General features: G+C 39.5%; 1 protein-coding gene across 1 annotated transcript; it reads left to right on the top strand.

Moving 5' to 3' along the window:
• Nucleotides 1-479: 479 nt before the first annotated feature.
• sun2 (Sad1 and UNC84 domain containing 2) lies at nt 480-18,909 on the top strand. The gene is made up of 16 exons (XM_085355620.1): nt 480-719; nt 11,246-11,360; nt 11,471-11,574; nt 11,832-12,212; nt 12,296-12,355; nt 12,529-12,603; nt 12,969-13,108; nt 14,387-14,437; nt 14,639-14,677; nt 15,130-15,324; nt 15,432-15,569; nt 15,676-15,772; nt 16,143-16,258; nt 16,382-16,555; nt 18,018-18,107; nt 18,292-18,909. The coding sequence occupies exons 2-16, from the start codon at nt 11,248-11,250 to the stop codon at nt 18,406-18,408; spliced, it is 1,890 nt and encodes a 629-aa protein (XP_085211746.1). The 5' UTR covers nt 480-719; nt 11,246-11,247; the 3' UTR covers nt 18,409-18,909.
• Nucleotides 18,910-20,693: the final 1,784 nt, after the last annotated feature.

Raw genomic sequence — 20,693 nt, 5'->3', positions numbered from 1 at the left:
TCATAGCTGCGGTCGTGTACAGAAAATAAAATAAATAAATAAACAGCTTTAAAAAGGCACTCTCTGAACAAATTTCCGGTCAAAATATCTCTTTAATCTTGCCATTTTTCTTTTTAAAAAATAATTGAAACAACAAAAGGAAGAAACACGAGTTTGGGTTAATTATTATTAATTTTAGAACAAATGATAATCTGGATGCATAGAATAATATGTCTCTCAACTCTGAGAGAACTAGACGGATGTGGTGTCTATTATTCAAAGCACACTTTAAATGGATTTTAATGTTTAGCCCACTGTCAAACTTATATTCTCTTTCGGAAGTTAGATATGCAGAAAAAAAATGAATTTACATTTATTTTCGTTGTTTCGTTGGGCGACCGCTATTTTGCAAACCCTTACCGGAAGTGCTTCTCTTCTTCGCTCTAGCTTGACTCCGCTGCTGTCAACATTTGTTGCGGTGAAACCTCCGAGCTGTCACAGCAAGCGTCTGTTGAGCCCAGTCATGCCATCTAGGTTTAGACTTTACTTGTGGAATTCGTCATGAACCAGGCTGCTATTTTGGGACTAACTGAACAGAGTTGAACAAAACGGGCATGTTTGTTTAAGTTCAGTCTCCGTGCGGATTAATATTTCTGGTTAACCGTCTTTGCTGTTCGTTGGCGTGTTTTTTTTTTTGTACTATTATTATTTATCTGCGACGGACTAAACAGTTTAACGAGGTAAGTTACGGGCACGGGGTTAAGGAATCCAAGTGGTAATTCGTGTTTTTTCAGTTTCTTAAGGTTGAATTTTGGACTTTTCGTGTCTCCCTGCATCTCAGCTGCGCTTCAGGATGCTTTTGTCCGTTGGCTGCCCGTTGAGTTTAGCGACTACAGTTTATTGTCAACATTAGCTGCCTGCAGCTCCTGCTCACTCTGAAAGCATGTGGGGTTAGCTGTCTGCTGGAAATGTGTGTTAATTTAGCGATGAATGTAGTTAAACAGCGAAGTTAAATGTCAGCGTGTCATATGTAGGCGGAACTGGTTTGTTGTAATGGGTGATTAACTAACCTGCCATACTTTTCTGCATAGGCTGCTCTGCTAGTCCCCATAAGACCACTACTTAACAACTTTATGTGGGAGTGTTTATGTCTTATTACCATTTTGTTATTATTATTATTATTATTATTATTATTATTATTATTATTATTATTAGTTGCCATATATTACTTGCGTAGCATTTAGTCTTATTTGTCCACAGCAATACATAACATGAGCTTGGGCATTGAGGGCTACTTTAGCCATACTGAGCTTGGTGCAGGTGCACAAAAGGTTAAATTTCACAAAAAGCAATTATTTTTCTGTACTTCGATCAACGGAGGGCATGCAGGGAATATTTAAGGCCCTCAGAGGGTGTGTCTAAGAAAGGCAAGTGCAAAATTGGCCAAACTGGCGATAACTGTTTTGCTGTAAATAACATGTTTTAACCTTATTGCCATATTAAGTGTGTTGTGTAGGGAAGCATTGTTACATGTACTGGCTAAACAGGTGTTTATCTTTTGTCTCACATCAACCACATCACAACACCAGAAAGAAAAAAAACTACTGGGCTTGTCTGTCGTTACGGTATCATACTATTGTCTTTCAATATGTAACCACAGTTTATTTATTTATTTATTTATTTATTCATTCATTCATTTATTCATTTTTGTAAAGGTATGTTTAGGTATTGCAAAATCTAATGAAGTGCATAAATCATCCCTGCGGAATTTTCTTTTTGTTTTTGTTTATTTCATGTAAGGATCATAGACTGTATGTAAAAAAGTAGATGTAAACACTATTAAGTTAGACGTGACTAGTGAGGGCTTGATCCGACAGAGCAATCAAGGGACCATTCACTCTGCTAGGGTAGCAACCCCTCAATCTTTAAAGCACACCCTGCTTCATCATCCTCAATCGCTTTTAACTAGAGTGTAGTTTACAAAATGAATATCGTGTTGTATTCAAAAAGCCCCCAAACTGCAGATTGAGATCATTAGTATATGCGTGTAGTGTTTACTGTGGTTGCATCTTTGAGATATGTTTACCATAGACTTTTCCACAGTCTTATTTCTTTTTACTCTCAGAGCTGTTGTCTCCTGCTGGAGTTTAAGAAGAATGCTTCAAAATGAGTTAGCATTTTCTACTTCTGGTTTCCTTAGCCTGAAGTTAACATTTTAATTTTTTTAGAGGCTTTTAACTTTTGTGATCAAAACACACAATATCTTGATCTATAGGATGTATTTCAATAAATACACAATCATGAATATTGAAGCCTTAAGTGTTTTTGTAAAGGCGTTCACTAACAAAGGACCATGGAGACATTGAGCACAGGGTCGTAGTGAAGTCATACAACTGTCATGTAGTAATTTTCTAACCTAACATTGGTCTTTTACTTTAGGGATTGCAATTATGTGTTAAAAATCAGGGTGGGCTAGAAAAACACATCATTCCTGCAGCGGTCTATATTACAGATAAATGCTACTATTAAATGGGGGGAGATTTTGGCAACATTGTATCAATAATTAATACAGGGACACCAGATATTAATATTTTATTAAATAAATTTAAATACTCTGGGAATACTATGAACAACAGGGGTCATCTCACCATCCTGAGATAACAATAATTCGGCTTAACCAAAAAAGTCATCCAGCACTGGACACGAGTAAAAACAGGGCAGCAGGAAAACTCTGTAAACGGCTGCAGCCTAATTTCGACAAATTTGGATCAGCGCAGTTCATGTAATCCAGCTGTTGTTCAGTGTAAGGGAAGTTAGACTTTTTTTACAGTTAAAATTAAAATTGGGATTTTTTTTTTATGCAATCAAGGGCTTGATTTGGAATTATTAGTATGGAAATGGAAGGAGATTAATTCAGAAGATCTTTAAAATAAAGATTGTTTCAACACATTACTTGAAATATATGAGTTTTGTGTGAGGCTGGAAGAAAGCAGATGGGCCTGCCTGAGAGTCTCGGGCAGGGATGGTAAAACAGCTTCGCAGCCCTGACAATAAAGTTTCTTTCATGCAGCAGACTATTTAGAGAGACACTGAGAGAATAAACATTAATTAACTGGGTCACATTGTTGTAAACAGACCTGGTTAGGTAGCAACTTAGCTAAAAAACTGTGCTTAATTATTTTCTCCCCTTAAACTTTACAAAGAGATTGTGGTCCTTTTGTTAGAAGGCAGTGCACACTGATGACTCATCCGCTCTCTGTGAGTGAGTCATATTTCACTGGCACGGTACTAATGTTAGCCACAAACCATGTGCCAGGCTGGTTTGGTTTGATGAAGACTAATTCTCGGCATTCCTTTCTTCCCCCACTCCTTCTTACCGTACCATTTTCCCTTCATTTCTACACTTTCTTCTTCTTCTTCTTCTTCTTCTTTTTTCTGAATTGTTTCAGTCATTCATAAAAGTGTGAAATCATAAAAGTGATTTCACACCTTCTCCATCACCAGCCAAGCTTTCATCTTTGTTGTTCTGCCTGTTCTGTCTCTTCTTTTCTCTCCTGTGTCTCAGTGTCTTTGTCTCAGTCTGCATCAGCTCTTACTCTTCCTTTCACCCTCTACATCTTTGTTGTTACAGGCCGTGTCAGCGTTCCTTCTTTGTCGCTGTCCTGACAGTGAAACAGTGCCCCTCTTTGCCCAGCCCTGAGCAAATAATGCTGCTACATCTCAATCTCCACTCTTTGATTTTGTCCAATAGAGATTCCTGCCGTCAGCTTTACGGGCTCGCATGTGTTTTTACATGTGCTTGTGCTTGGGCTGTAATGGTCCTGAACCATTTGGCTTGCACAGTTCAGTTTGGTATGACATTTCCTCGCTTTTATACAGCCTGTGAGTCATACTGTTACTGAAATATAGAAGTCTATTTTTGCCGGCATACTTGGGTTTCTGGAACAGACATTTGAGGCTTTATCTGTAATCATCTGTTATCAGCTGCTGATAGACAGCCTTAGCATGCTAACAGGAGTGGTTGTGAAAGATGGACAGTACTTCCACTTTTACTGAACATTTATGCCTTCATTTACACACAAACAAGTTTGGTGTGTGTGTGTGTGTGTGTGTGTGTGTGTGTGTGTGTGTGTGTGTGTGTGTGTGTGTGTGTGTGTGTGTGTGTGTGTGTGTGTGTGTGTGTACTTGGTTCTCAAAATTTTTTGGACCTGCCCCACTTCAGAAGCTGAAAAAAGTTCAAGCAACACACTGATTATTGATTATGAACCACTAACTAGCTTAGAGTTCTCTCTTATAAACAGTAGGCTTGTTATGACAAACTAAATACCTGCACCCAAGACAATACTTGATATTTTAAAAAAGGGTCATTAGTGTCTCCATAGCGTAGTGGTTAAAACATTGGCTTAGTGAAGTGAAAGGTTACTGATATTTTATAAAGGGGTAATTATTTCTCCTAGGTCATGCCAAAAGTATGGCACTGGGTGTGTTAACATTTACAATAACTGTTTAATACTTCTGTGTTGATGTAACAGGAGATTTACTGGCCTCTTCAATTCCTCTTTAAGAGTTGTTTAGTGTTGTGAACGTCAGCTGGTTCAACTGTTAGTGAGGGAGGGGCTGTGTGTCTGCAGCAGTACCCTGTCAAGTCTGCTGCTATCATTGCTGTCGCAAATGGGTGTCTAACCTGATAATAATTCTTAGTTTTGAATAGTATCTGAACCTGTTTTAATGGAAAGTAGCAGCTTTTTTTGGCCTTAATCTTACAGGAAGAACTGGAATAGCCAACTGCAGTGAAAATGCAGTGCCATGATCCCAAAACTGAAGCACATACCAAAAGTGTTTTTTTGTTTTTTTGTTTGTTTTTTGCTTGTGTGATTATTACAGCTTAATCAACATACTGGCCTATCACAGATGTAATAGTTTTGCCGTATCCAGGAAACCACATTTTCATCTATTGAACCAGATGTTTGGTGACCCTGGTATATTTTTACAGCCCAGAGCTTAATTCAATTTACTGCTCAGATGTCTCTTTTAGATAAAACTGTGAAAGCAAAAATGCTCATATTGTTGAGCCCTGCTTACTATCATCAAATCCTGTGTTATGTTTTCCACAACACTGTTGACCCGAGGAACACTATAAAAATATAAGTAATTCAGACTTTACTGATATCAAACCCTTCATGCCACCGCCACTGTCTCCACTACATGTAGCACAGCAGGCATCATAGCCGAGCAGGGCGATGTTGTGGCGAGGCGATGTGTGAGCTTTGTTCCAGTAAATTTTCTTCTTCTTCTGCTTCTTTTGACTTGTTTTACACTCTAAGAGACTATACTAATTATATGAGTCAGTATATTTATATGGGAATTTCTTACTCTGACATTCTGACATTTTTGAATTATTTTTGTTGGTGTCGAATCATCCAAAACAAATTCTTTATACAGCTGTTTATAAATGATTCCAGTACAGTACAAATGGATAACTGGTGAATTTCCACACTGTTTGGGAGACTCTGTCATTTCACTTTTTCATCTTTCATTTGGACTAAATGGCTGAATGTGATGCACTTGTCACTGTTGTCCTTCTTCATGATTGAGGCAGATTTATTTCTGTGGGAGCTGTGCAGTTTGTGCTGCCTATTCTTGATGAAAAGCCGCTTTTGTGTCTTTCTGCACCTGATTCCCACAGGACCTGAATCAGGCTTCTCTGTCTCTGACGGGGGGGGGGGGGGGATGTTGTCATCCTCACATTTGTACATTATTGGCTTTCCATACTGCACATTCTCATGGAGGAATCAGACCTCAATGACAGATCCTGTGAGCAGTGCAAGGGTGACCAAGGCAGAACATGTTTTCTCAGCAGCTCTTTAGAAGTGAGATGCTTAGAAATTAAATGAAAGGCCTCAAATCAGTCACGCGGGCATTCCAGGACAAAAACAGCTCTCTCAGTTTACAGCATGAACAGACTATTGTAAGATGTAATTGGGTTTTAGATCAAGCGGACTGGACGACAAGCCCCAAATAAGGAAAGTAAACCTACACAAGAATGTGGGACGCAGTCAAACACGGCTGCAGTGTTTCAGTGGAATGAGCAAAAGAGGAGGGACATCTTGGTGCAGCAGTGTCCTCTGTGTGGGGTGGGGGTCGGTGATGTTCAGGAGGAGAATTGTGCTGAGCTAGGCTCCACTGAGATGCCACTTAAAGTGTAAGGGAGGCTTTAGGGGAATTAAGTTCAAAATACTCCCCCTCTCTACGCTCTTAGCTTAAGCCTCTTGACGTATTAAGAAGAAAGAAATGTAAATGTGTGTTTCCTCAGCAGCAGGTCCAGGCTGCTTGCACTGTTTAGTCTAAATAAACATGACCCTTGTTTTTCTGTTTTGTTCTTATGATGGGATCTGCAGATTAGATTGTTAGACATGATGGGATTTAAAAAGAGCTCTTACCTGTCACATGCTACAAGAGCCCCTCCATCTAATTTAAATTTAAACAGCCTGGTTGTTTGATAGAGAGAAGAAGGTGCAAGTTACAAAAAATAAACAGATTTAATATGCATCTTCATAGGAAAGATGTATTGGAAACGTAGCTGTCTCTGCAACAGAGCAGTTTCAGTATGATGGTGTGTTTTCCTTATTCACAGTAAACAGAACAGGCTGGCTGTAGCAACCACCACAGGGGCTGCAGGGCGTCGTCAAGTACAGTGTTGCTGTTATTGGCTGTTTACATCAAAACGGTGTGGCTGCTGATATTTACTCTTTTCTCTCTTTCAGTCTTTCACCCCCTCGAGTCTTGAATCAACAGACGAGCAGAGGGTGACAAAACTAGAGAAAAAGTATGTAAAGAGTTTGTGTGGTGTTGTTGAGCATGTTTGCTGGACAAAGTTTGTTTGTAAAGCAAGGTCATGATTTGTAAGTAATTATATTAAACAACAACAACAAGGCAATCGCCCATTTTTTTAAAGTGAGGGTTTCGGCGCGCATGTGTCCTCGTGCATCAGCTTCCTGTCTGTTAGATGCACAGACGCAGCTTCCCTTTTTGTCATCTTCTGCCGCTCATTTCAGTTGCACAAGTCTGCAGTGATCGCATCCCCGGCTAATGACATCAAGGCTTTTATTGGATGTCAGCTCTGATTGCGTTAAAACTTCCGAGACAGGAAGGCTGCTTTCATGAGAACAGTCAGAAGCTAAAAGAAAGGATCGCAGAGAGAATCTAAAGGCTGGTGGATTTCCTGGGGGCCTCTACTTGTCACTGAGCTGAGAAACGCCCCGTGCAGCTAGCATTTCTAACTTTCAGCGTCCTGTTACTGTCGAACGCCTCGTTTTGTCTGATTGTCTGGAACTGTAGCTGCAGGTATGTACTGGTGCTCTTCTTTTGGTCTTATCAGTGATGTGCAGCAGGAAAGAGGGTTAATGTGGAGTTGAATGTTTTGACCCCATCGTCAGAGCACTGCTCGTGTTTTGTGTTTCTGTAATGAATTGAATGTGTAACAATAAACTTGCTGCAGGAGCTGTCAGGCGGTAAAGCTGCTGCTAATTATCCGCACTGTAAGAGCACATCGTGGACCAATGGGATCACTTAGCTTAAGATGCTTGTTACATAATCTTTACGATGCCTGCCGTGCTGAAAGTTAACCTCATAGATGTTTTGTAACAACATAGAGCTGTTCAGATCCTTCTCGCTACCTGTGATAGTCTCTGAAGATTTTCTGAACTTTAAGTATGCGGGGTCTGTTAAGGTATGCATCTGTGTGTGCATGTGTGTCTGTCTATCATGTATTCTATACTGTAAATGTGTCTGCACTGTAGCGTAATGAAAGTGTATGTCCTTGTTTTTTAAGCTTTGCATGTACAAATGCCTTCATGGTGTTTTGGGGGGTTTATATTTACTCTGTAAATCTTGGTGCTGTTGAGTGTTTGTGCAGCAGGACCGATTAGCTGGATTACAGGCAACCAAGATTAACCAAAAGAGCATCTGTCAGTGACATACTACTAATATTACTTCTACCACAACTACCGCATCACTATTACTGCTACTGTGCGTTTCACTGTGCTGCTGCTTTACTGTTTTATTGTAATAATAATGCCACATTCTTAAAGGTGAACATATGGTCTTATTTATTTAATGTGATTACAGGAAATATCATTACTGAAACATGCAAGTCCTAAAAGATGCATTGAGCTGCCAGTTTGACTTACTGGGGTCACCAGTTCTTGACTCCCCGTAGAGATATTTATGAAATGAACGAGAGAAAAGTTGATGTGAAAATGAAAAAATGTGACCGAGGCAAAAAAAAAGAAAGAAAACATTGCTCAGACATAGCAGATGGAAATAGCCACTGCAGTCATTCACTGGTTTGTGAAGTCCCATTTTGAATTTGAATTGGCATTATAGTATTCAGTAGAGCAGGGCGATATGACCAAAAATATTTATCACGATATACATTTGAAAATTTGCGATAACGATATAACTGACGATAGGGCTGCTCGATTATGGCAAAAATGATAATCACGATTATTTTCACTGAAATTGAGATCACGATTATTTGACGATATTTATTTAACCCTTTAAGACCTACTATAGAACCAAGTCCACCAGAGCTTATATTATTTTTTTTACATGCTGTAGTGCCATTTGTGGGAGCATTTCAAGTTGCTATACAACTGTTATAGCCCATATTTTACTAATATGTATGCATTAAGTCCATAGTAACTACATTAATTGCAAAAAAGTGCAATAAACTACAAAAAAAATTGAAAATCGCTTTTGTTTTGTTTACATATATTTCTACTTGGAGAAATTTAAGAGGTTTATCCCTCAAAACTTTAAATACAATAAAGTTGCAAAAAATAGTTTACAACAACAGGAAATTTATTTTGAGTGTCTTCATAGTTTTATTTTGGAGATACAGCAATTTTTATATATTGCAGGAAAAACAAAAAACAATCCTATGATGCAAATTTGCAAAGAAAACAGCATGTGCATCATTTCACTGTGGGAAGTGTTACGAACAGCTGATAGGAACGGCAAAGCGTGTTTCTGGAATATTATGTTTTTGTTGCTGCAAGCGCTTTTTATGCAATTTTTGCAAAGCTATATGTGGAACGAAACCGTGACCGAGGACAAGCTGATGTCATAAGATGTAAGTACAACTCCTCCGGTTTCATATGCAAAACAAATTATTGCGCTAGCTTACACGGTTCAGGTTCTACAGGGATTTAAAAATAGTTACGCAAAACGGAGCATGCTGCTCTGACCGGCTTTAAAGGGTTAACAATGACTTTAAAAAAATAATATAAAATAGTGTGCAACACCACTGAAGTTTTTTTTTAAACTCTCTTTTCAACCAACGGCAGTCACTCTCCAAATAACTTCTGCTTAGCTTTCCGAGCTTCCCTCGGGTCCTCTTAATCAGCGGTCTCCAACCTTTTTTGCGCCACGGACCGGTTTATGCCCGACAATATTTTCACGGACCGGCCTTTAAGGTGTCGCGGATAAATGAGGGAGGGGCTAATAATCGGCTCAGTCATTTTTAATGATCGTTGAAAGCCCAGATCGTAATCGTGATTAAAATTCGATTAATTGAGCAGCCCTAACTGACGATATAATTGACACTAGACAAAACACTTTACAACTCCACAACTTTATTAGTGAAAAAAAAACCCATCAATGTATTTTCACTTAAACAAGCAGCTGTTTTTTATGTGCATTAAAGTTATATAAAAATTTAACAGTGCAAATGCAAATGCCTTGCTGACAGTTTAACCAAAAGGCATTTCCAGTGGAAATTGGCCGGCATATCCTCAGCATAACCATGTATAATATCCACAAAACTTAAAAAGAGGTTATACACACACAATATGGTAATATTATGTTGAAGCACAGTACGTATCACTCCGCGAGGCTCCTGCCTACGATAGCCGTAATGCTCCAACAATCCATCAAGCGGTGCGGGTTCGTAGCTTAGCAAAGTCGTACTAAAACGTCTGACAGATTTTCGAGCGCCGTGTACCACATAAAATCGTTTCAAGGTCAGTAAACACAACCAGAATTCATACATAAGGCACACGGGATTATAAGGGGCTCTGTCGATTTTCAGAAAAATCAAAGGATTGATTTTAAGTGTGCTGTATTTTCCAAACACCACGGTAATAACGGCGGCCCGCTAGCATGCGCTACCAAAAACAGTGCTCTGTTGTGTATCTGATGGACGAAAGCTAAACCAGTTCCACACCAGTGAAGTTGCAGCATTTTTACAAACCAATTCTGATTCATCCGTTTTATTCAACGATCCGCTTTTGCTCTTCTCATTCTCTGTCACCGGCACGCTTTTTCCGCCATGTGCGTATGAAAACAAAGGCACTGCGCATATGCGTTTTACCCATATTCTATGGCGATATTTCATTTTCTTATCATTGCCCAACATTATACCGGTATTACTGTGAACGGTATGATATGGCCCAGCCTTACTATTCAGTCTCTGTGTGTTCTGGAGCTAGAATTGGGTGTATTTGAATAAGAGGGTGAGTTTATCAGCAAGCTTCATTAGTAAGCTGTGCCCAGAGGCGTATTGGAGTAAAGATTATTTGATGGTTACCACGCAGCAAGTTGTTTGTCAGAAAGTTGAATTAAAAATGCTCCAAAGGGCAACAACACCACAGACTTCTGTGGGAGGTCCAATTCAGTGGCTCAGAATTGGACCTGACTCCTAGCGGAAAGCTACTAGCCCCCTACTACATCACTGTTCTATATGTCTTTCATATTTAAAACTGTCTTTAATTCTTGAAACTGTTTGATTGTGCTTTACTCTACACCTTCACATATAACACTGAAGTCTTCCACAGTATCTGTACATTGACAGTCACAGTTTATCTTTTCTCATCTTTTTCTTGCAGATGATTTCTAACTTTTAAGCCAAGCATATTAAGTTATATAGAAGAGGCACAATCACTAATTATATTACTAATTATATTGTGGGCAATTTCTTGGTTAGCGATGGTGTATTCACTCTATCTAAATTAAGCTGGCAAATGAGGTTACTGTAGGTGAAAACTGCAGTTTTATGTAGGCCTAAGGATTATGTATTAAGAGTAGCTGAAAGCAATCTAAACACAATGCAGCAGTGTTTGCTGTGGACTTCAAAACACCACACTAAAATCCTATTCCACTGCTCTGACTAGGTCTGCTGATTACAGGGATTATCCAATTTCAGTAACTCTGTTATGTATATTGAGTAAATTGAGACTTACTATCTTTCCCTGTCTGTGTGTTTCAGTCATGTCTCGCAGAAGTTCTCGCCTGGTTTCTGGTGGCTACTATAATTCAGATGAAGAATCTGACTCAAGCAGCGTGACCAACATATCTATATCCTACCGTGAAAACCCTGTTAAGTAAGTTACTGGTTTCTGTGCCCTTGTGCTTGAAGCTTTTTTTCTACATTCTGATTGTCAGTCTGTAATGTAACCCTGCCTTTCTCTCTTACCAACTTTTTCTTCTTCAGGGTTTTCAAGAAGAAGGCCGGGACCCGCAAGCCCGCCTCCCGTACCTCCAGCAGAGCCAACAGCAATACTAGCTCCGCTGCCCCTGACACACCTGTCACTCCAGGTCAGTATGCTGCGACGGTGCATAAGTGGTAATGACATAATATCACAATCTGAAAGTTTTCAGAGTAGGTTAAAGAGAAAGTTTCCAAACTGTTGCCTATAACAAAGCTTTGGATTACTTCTAACCCCTTATCGGTATTTTACTGACTGTCAATTATTTAGTTACTCTTTGTAATAATGGACACAGATGGAGTATTGGTGTAAGGAACCTAATTTATTTATCTCATTTTCTGCTTCTTTCTCTCATCTGGCTCTTAGTCCCATCTCCATTAACCATTGAGAGCCAACCTGTCATGAGGACCGTATCTTTCACCCCATCCACAGCCACCCCGCGGCCTGCCCTGACCCCATCATCATCATCAACCCCGAGGCAGACACCCCCTCATTGCCACTCAGCATCTCCAGGAAACAGCTCTCCTGCAGGGCACTGCAGCTCTAGCAGGCCAGGATTACAGTTTAGACCCAGCCATAAGGAGCTGAGTCAGAGTGGCGTGGACAGCTCAGGGTACTCGTCCTCTGAGGGTACTTACAGGAAGCCCATGGCCGCCCCCTGCAGCACTGGTAGAGTCAGCATTAACACTGGGGATCCCAATACCGGATACAGAAGCAGAATCAAAAGTGCCTTCAACAGCCTTAGCGGTGAGTGTTGAAGTTTGCTTGTGTTTGCGTGTCTTTGCGCTGCCATGTAATAATCTCTTTGTTCGTGTTTGTTCTTTTGGCAGACTCAGCCCTGATGCTCGGTGCGACAGTATGTGCAAAAACACATGACGTGGCAGCGTTAGGTATGGTGTTTGTATATGATCATTGTTACTTCTTGTAGCTGAAGCTCAGTATGGATCTACATGTGCCTGTGCATTATATACAGATCCTACATACTTTTTCTTAGTTGCTGCATGTGATTTGGCTCTAGCTTATCAAAATCCCTGCAAATCAACGTTCCTTCTCTTCCCCGCAGCTAATTCTCTAATCAGCAGTCGCATGAAGAAGGCTTGTGGTGTGGCTCTCCTCCTCCTCCTCATCTTACTTTTATGTAAGTAACATAAACGAAATCGAATATATTCTGTGTTTTCAGAAAGCCGCTGTATTTTCTGCTTGATCTACTTTCCTGAAGACAGTACAGTAATCTTCTATGAGCTTGGGGTTTCCCCTCAAAAGTAGGCGTGGTAGGTTCTGCCGCAGAGGGTTCTTAGACTTGCAAAGCAGCACTGCTTAGTCTGCTCCCTGCATCATGTGGTGGGGTTTTACTCCCTTCTCCACCTCATTGTGACTGTATGAGTCACTGTAAATGTCAGTCACTACAAGAGGCTTTCACTGTTGAATATTAGAGTTGGGTGATCTTGCTTTGTGTGCTTCTGAGTGCTGTTGTTCAGGAACTATCCCTTCTGTTTTCTCCAGGTCTTTGGTTGTTCCTTCCCTTGCTCACCTCTTTCATCACCCGCATGAATGTCACAAAGAGCCCATCACAGACACAGCCTGTTGTGCCTGCTACTCCTCCTCCTGCCCAACCCAACAACATCTATTCCAAACCTGTGGTGGTAGGGCTCTGCAACTGACTGTTTTTCTTGCTGGTTAGATTGATGGGTGCTGGATCAATCTAACTGTCTGAGTGACTAAGTAGATTGATTAATTATAAATGACAAACTTTTATAATAGTGCTCAAGCTCAAATCTTCAAGGCCTGCACGAGGGGTTATTTAACAATGCCAAACCACAGCAGCAGTCGTCTCAAGGTGTAAAGTTCAAATCCAATAATACCGAGAGAACTCCAACAGATGGCAGAGGCAGCCATTTGCTCCCAATACAATACATATTTTTAAATGAAATCTTGATATTGTTTAAGTAATGGTAATAATGATATAAATCATTGTGTAGTTGTTTGTTTATATGCAATTGATAGTCCTGTCTCACTATATCCGTGCACTTGTATTTTAAATTTTATTCATTTATCCAAAAAAAAGCAGACAATGAGTTAAAGATGAATTTGACTGTTAGCAATCATTGTTGTTTTCTTCAGTGTAACCTGGTATCATGGCGGCCCAAGCTTGAGATTTGCTAGTGTAGTATTTTCCCAGCACACATTTGTGGATTTTTAAAGGTTCACAGAGTCTGTTTTCTCCACTGTGGGTGGTTTACAAATTGAAAGTGAAAGATCAGCAGTTTGATCCTGAGAGGAGACACAAATCCCTTGGGGGATCATGACGGATCAAAAATCAGCCAGCAAAGCTACCTGCTGTGGTGGTGATGAATTGGAAATAAGAGAGCTGCTGAAAGGTGCTTTTTACTGTATTTTCTTTATAAATCTTTATAAGTGCATCACATTCTCAGTTAAAAGAGTTACAGTTTGAGAACAACGACACTCTCATCAATGTCATTTCTCTCTTACCAAGCTACCTTTGGTTGTTCTCTTATTCACAAGGGGTTGCGACAGCAGGCAGCACCACATGTTTGATTCACAGGATATTTTGCACCAGTTACCCGTCCTGACACAAACCCAAATGCAGCCACCTGCAAATGTGTAAAGCGCTACACTTTGGAGCCCCACTGTTCTCTAACCAGCTAAACAGAGTCAACAAGGGATGGGATTTATGATGTTTATGATCAAAACTTTGAGACTTAGTTGTAAGTCCTTCAAGAAGTTCACCGGTTCAGGGACCTCTCAGTCAATTCTGAAGCATTTTTAAAGGTCAAAAATATATTTAATGTAATAGCTGTTCTGATTAAGCTTGCTGTTATGAGACTCTTAATATGTTTGTATGAAAATTTGGGTTCTTTTTTGTTGCAGTAATAGTTTGTTGTTTTTGTATTTTCAAACAGGATCCTACCATTGTGTCTGCTGTAGTAGATGAAAAGATGCAAGGTCTTCTGGTAACAAACCATTTCCTTGCAGTCAGGAGTAAAAAAGTCTGCACCCTCCCTCCACACACGCACATGCACAAACAAAAATTAAGCTGTCTAACCATATCAGAATAAAACAAAGGAAAACTAAAATAAATGCATTGGTGTTACTTTGAGACCTTGCATGTTGATCTATTTTGAGGTGAAAGTGATGTGTTGCATCTGTTACAGGTGGAGCTGCAGATGAAGCAGGAGCTGCTTCTCTCCCAGGTGAGAGAATCTCTTTCTGGTTAACCCTGTGGGTGGTAGAGCTTCTGCCCACGGATGTCAGAAAGGAACACAGGCTAATAGTAACAGGGTCAAAACTCAGGTATGCTAGAGTGACATCTAGTGGTTGACATCTAGAGCAAATGCAGAGGTTTGTTTACTAACCTACAAGCACTCAGGAAGTACAGTTGCTGAATAATTCCCCAAAGGCATAATTTCTGATTTGAAGAGAATTTATTTTAAAGAAATTTTAATTTGATTTAAGGTTTAGAAACAACAAAAAGGCTTTCTGATAAACGGGTAACCATGGTTAGCTTTTAGGATGAACATATATGACTTAAAAACCTGGCTTTAAAACATGAGATCTAAAATTTATGAAAGAGACAGCCTGGTATCTATGAGCTCACTTCACCTATCAGCATGTCATGTTTTCCTTCACTTGTTTTTTCTAACAGATGAAGGAGAGACTCCAGCTGGAAATGCGCGATATGAAGGCCAAGCTTGAGGCCACAGACTCCGACAGTCGGCAGCATCTGGAGCAGCAGGTCACAAGGTTGAGCAGCCGGATGGCAGATTATCAGTCAGACAGCAGCACTGCTGCTGCCAGCCTCACCCTCAGAATCCAAGCTTTAGAGGATCAGAATAATAAGGTAAAAGTCCTGATAGGTTCAACTTATCTATATTTAAAGCAACCGAAGCTTAATGAATGCAGTCTGGAACTTTGCCTGGGTTTTATGCATAGTCTTTTCTCTTGCAGTTGGCCCAGGAGTTGTCATCCATCCAGGTGATGCCTCCTCCAGCCCCCTGCCCTGATCCTACCAACACACCTATACACAATCACCTCACACCTGAGCTCCAACATGCCATGGAGAAGTGGCTCACTGACCGCATCAAGGTAACTAGTAGTAACTGTGTGTGTGTGTGTGCGCTTATGCTGCTAGATATGAGTTGTTACACCTGTCAATACTTAATAGTATACTCTGTTTGTGAATGTGAATAAGGAGCAGGATGCAATCAGGCTCAGCAGCAGTGGAAGCTGCGCAGACTGTGGACGTCCCATGGCTGATAAAGTGGCTGACTTTGCCCTGGAGACTCAAGGTCAGGAATGTTTGGATAAAGATCAAATTGTTTTTGCTAAAATTCAGTGTGTGCATGTGTGTGTTTGCTGTTTTTGCACCCAAAAAAACACTTTTTAAATATTTAGTTATTGGTTGTTTAATTTATTTGCCTGTTGATTTGTCTTCTGTAATTATTCTAAATGACATTCATGCATCTTGTCATCAGTCATCAGCAAAGATTGTTGTCATTTAATCTTACACTCTATAACATATAGAAGATTAAAAAAAACATTTCAGAACTCTTATTGCCCTGTGTGTGTGTGTGTGTGTGTGTGTGTGTGTGTGTGTGTGTGTGTGTGTGTGTGTGTGTGTGTGTGTGTGTGTGTGTGTGTGTGTGTGTGTGTGTGTAGGTGCCAGTGTGATCAGTACCAGGTGTTCAGAGACGTACCGTATTCGTTCAGCATGTGTGACCCTGTTTGGTTTCCCTCTTTGGTATCCATCTGAAAGCCCGCGCACTGTCATTCAGGTACAATGACCATCAGTTTGCTTATCTGTTCCCTCATTGTCATTTTACCCTCAGGGCTTTTCACTTTAGACTGTTAGCCCTTTCATTTTTACTAACTACATCTCCCGCTGTCTTCCTCCCCAGGGTTACCCAGTGCTGCTTCCAGGGAAATGCTGGGCGTTTCATGGTGTCCAGGGAACACTTGTGATCTCTTTGTCCCACCCCATACGGATAACTCATGTGACACTGGACCACCTACCACGCTACAACTCTCCCACTGGCCGAATTGACTCAGCACCCAAAGACTTTGACGTCTATGTGAGTGCTTCCAGTGTAGAAACAGTGTGGGGACACATGACTGCCTGCGCTTGCTTAAAAAAAAAGAAAAGAAAAAGCTGCCTGCAAGTCAACATGAAGCAGGAAAATAACCAGTAGCCAGCAGTCAGTTCATCATTAATGAGAGTTTGTGAGCTCGTGGGTCTTAATGACTCAGCTCAAACATAGATACATGGAGGGAGCAGGGAGGGTACTCGTGGTAAGGAAAGAGCGAACCCACCAGGTCTGTTTGTCCTCAGCCAGAGCATCACGTACTTTTTAGGATATACAGATGTACTACAATATCTGTCAGACGTAAAGATGTGAAATTATACCTCAGAGGCAGCATTTGTGGTTGAGACATTTAAAGCTGCTGCTAAGTCATGCTGGTTCTCAAGTACACATGCTTACACAAATTAACCAAAACATCAGATTGAACTGCACACAGTACACATGTGATCACATTTCCAGCAATAACTCAAGTAACAACACACGCTCTGCATTTGTCCACGGTGACAGCACACACTGGATTTTAAAGCTTTAGCATTTTTGCCTCTGCCATGTTCCATTATTGGTGTCAGAACTAAATGTATATGGATGAAAGCTAGCAAGCATGGTTTGCAAGCTGGATCTTAACCTTGTACAGCCTGAACCATGACATAAAAATATTTTTTATTTATGTATTTATCTATTTTTAAATGGATATTAAATCTTCTGAAATATGAATTGAAACAGTAGAGAAATATCAGTTTGCATATACGAGTTTTCATATGTATCAGTTTTGCTTTGTCTGGAAATTTATTCAGGTGTTTGAAGACAAAAATTCCATTGATCATGTAGAGATTAACACTGTTAAGACTGTTTTACTCACCTTAACTGGACCACAGCTGTTTGTAAAAGTAACCGTGCAGCTTAGATAATTCCATGAAAAATCCACCAAAGGCACCAAAAGAGCACACACATCTCTAAGTTTAAGCCTTTACAGTTAAAGGTTAATACACTCCATACACTTGTTGTAAAGGCCGAAAGTAGCTGCAGGGCAAAACTACCTTTGTACCATTGTGCTGTAAATTTGCGCTTTTTAGCACAGGAGCCAGCTTCAAGTGTAACCTTGAGCAGCTGCAGTTTTTTACTGAATTTCCCACAGCAGAGTTTTCTGCTTGACAGACACGCATACCTGCCAGTTATTACATTCATTTTCTTCCACTTCCTATTAAAAAGCCTCGGCACAATGTGATAGCTACAAATTGTAACTTTTCTGATATTTGTAGTTCATGAATTTGACTTGTTTATTATTTCACTTGTCATTTTTTAAATGTGGATGATCTAAATCTGCCATTTATCAACCGTAGGACCTAATATAGGAGTACTGTATGGAATTAAGTCTCAAAGAAAACCTTTGAGAGTGACATAAAGCCAATTTTAATATTGAAATCTGACCCAGGTGCCATTTGTCTCTTTCCAGGGGATGGAAAACGACACAGAAGAAGGAACACTGCTGGGGACGTTCACTTACGATGAGTATGGAGAGCCAACGCAGACGTTTAAGATTCCTGTGAGTTCAAATGAGCCCATCTTAATATTTACCGCTCATTATATTTACAGAGCACGAGCAGACTACTTCTGCTTCTGTATAAAGTGTAGTAATCATAAGTGTTTGTTGCATGCTCTCCCTTACACTTAGATTTTGTTGTTTAACTTTCTTTCCTATCTTTTCTTTTCTTCTCCGCCTCACACAGAATCCGAGCGACATGGTTTACAGAGTCGTGGAGCTGAGAGTTCTCAGTAACTGGGGTCACGTCGAGTATACGTGTCTTTACCGTTTCCGTGTGCACGGAAAGCTCGCCACCACGTGAGGCTTCAGACTCACTCGGAGTGACTTGAGTGGCCAAATGCTACTGAAAAGTGTTTTAGTGTTCACACGCACAACTCTTTGTTTCAGCTGTGTTTTACTGGGGTTTTTCTAACCTCTTAATATTAAAGGATAAAAACGTGCACGATCCTTGTTGTGCAGTGCACATTTGCTTTTGCTTTGACAAAAGTCTACATGGAAGTTTAAGGTTCTGGCAACTTGCTTTCAATTATATGACTGTGCCACAAGATCCTTTTAAAGCTTTTCTTATTACAAACTATTATTATTAACAATCTTTTTTTCCTACTTTGCATGTGTACAGCGCTCCATCCCACCTGAGAGTTCTCTGGTAAAATAACATCTCTTTCCGTTTTGTTGCTGGGAAGCCACAGAGGAGTTGAGTGTTCAACACCTTGCTCAGTGGCACAGTGACAAGTCATAGAAACAGTCTCTTATTTTATTTACTTGTCCTGGTTTCTATAGCTGGTTATCAGCTTTATTCATCTTTCCATCTTAGACCAAATGAGTCTCAGTATTTTATGTTTTTACAATTAAAACAGAAAATAATCTAGTTTGTCTAGCGCTCAGTCACATATGTTGCCTGATACCTGAACAGGTTGAAAACACTGTTTTGTTTTGTTTTGTTTTGTTTTGTTTTGTTTTGTTTTGTTTTGTTTTGTTTTGTTTTGTTTTGTTTTGTTTTGTTTTGTTTTGTGCTTCTTCTTTTTGTTATTTGGTGGAAATACACAGAGGGCAGCAGTGAATGTTTTCTAATCAGCAGTGCTTGATGTTCTTAAAGGAAAATGTAATTTCATATCACTATGAAAGGTAAAATATGCAGCTTGGTAACATTTCCTTTCAGCACGTTTTGACACATCAGTGTGGATTTTCCTTCTGGTACTTGAATACTTGAAAAGCTGTTTTTCTAACCTCTTTGACAGACGTCGTGTTGAAGCCATGACAGCTTTGTTTTTTACTCTGTACATAATGCTTACATTTGTATGAAATGTTTAACCAGGATAGAAAAAAGTGCTATTTATGCATAAAACAGAAATTCTTTTACAAATTCTTTTTGCTCCGTCCATTTTGTAGGACCAGCTCGAGAATCATTTTGAATTATTGTCAATTATTATGTCAGATCTTTGGATTGTGTCATTCAAAACCCAGAAAACACAATTTCACACAATGACAGAATTTTTGTTTTTATTTGTTGTACATTTAGACAGAAGATCAGAGAAAGTATCATTTACAGAATGACATGAAATGTTCTTCCTGATTTCAAGCAGTTCAGATTTGGATAACTTAACAAAGGGTCAGGTTTTCAGAAGTATTATTATTGTTTGTGTTTTGTCTATTTAATAGATGCTGTTATATACAAGTTGTTAAACAAAGGAGACACAGTGTCATTAACACATGTTTTCAAAAAGTAATGTTAAAGTGAAATGAAGATATATTTTTGCATTGATGGCTGTTTTATAAATGATTGTTTACATTCCTAAAAAGCTTAATAACCACTCTCCTGGTGTACTGCAGGCTATAGATAAACTGAACATTGTAGACAATACAATACACGCAATAATACACGCTAATGTTGTTAAATGTGTTTAACATGTTCACTTACAGTTTTCACTTTAATCCTTAAATAGCTTGATTTTGCATAACTAAACATTCCAACATGTGTCTAATAGACTCACATTTGCTGAAGCATTGTTTAAAAATGTAAGTATTGATGGGAGCCTAGAGCCTACACCTCAGAGTGTATCATTCCTCTTATTTGAACAGTGTTAAGGTTTAGGTAGATCAATCAGGTTCATTTTCTCTATCCTCAAATGTTAAATTGATCGATTGATTGACAATAAAAAACGTTTGTTTTCTATTTGGATTTTAGAAATCTCGTCTCACACGGAGCCCTAAAGTGTTCTGCAGAGTATATGACTACATTTTTGTCTGTAAGCCAAATTTGGATATTTGAGTTCTAAAATAAAACAATGCAATATGTCTTTGTTGTACTTGTTGTACATCCAGTGACGCTCATCGTGGTTATTGACAAATTTACTTCCTGTTCCTGAGTCAAAGACATGAGAGAGAAAAATGTCAGGTTTGCATTCAAGCATTTAAAGGCATAAAGCAGCTACCAGTAGATTTTTATTAAACTGCAGAAAATACCAACAACTTAGTATTATGGTTAAAAATGAATTTTTAAATATTGCTGATCACTGTGCAGGTTGCAGCTCAGCTTTTCCATCACGTTATCAGCCGCTCTGCACTCTTGCATCAGTTTTAGTCTCA

Source organism: Diplotaxodon limnothrissa, linkage group LG6, assembly GCF_057381915.1.
Source record: "Diplotaxodon limnothrissa isolate DT_005_m linkage group LG6, D_limnothrissa_male_GT1.1, whole genome shotgun sequence".
In the NCBI taxonomy this organism is placed as follows: domain Eukaryota; kingdom Metazoa; phylum Chordata; class Actinopteri; order Cichliformes; family Cichlidae; genus Diplotaxodon; species Diplotaxodon limnothrissa.
Note: the sequence above shows the minus strand (reverse complement) of the source record. Positions and strands in the feature narration are given on the sequence as shown.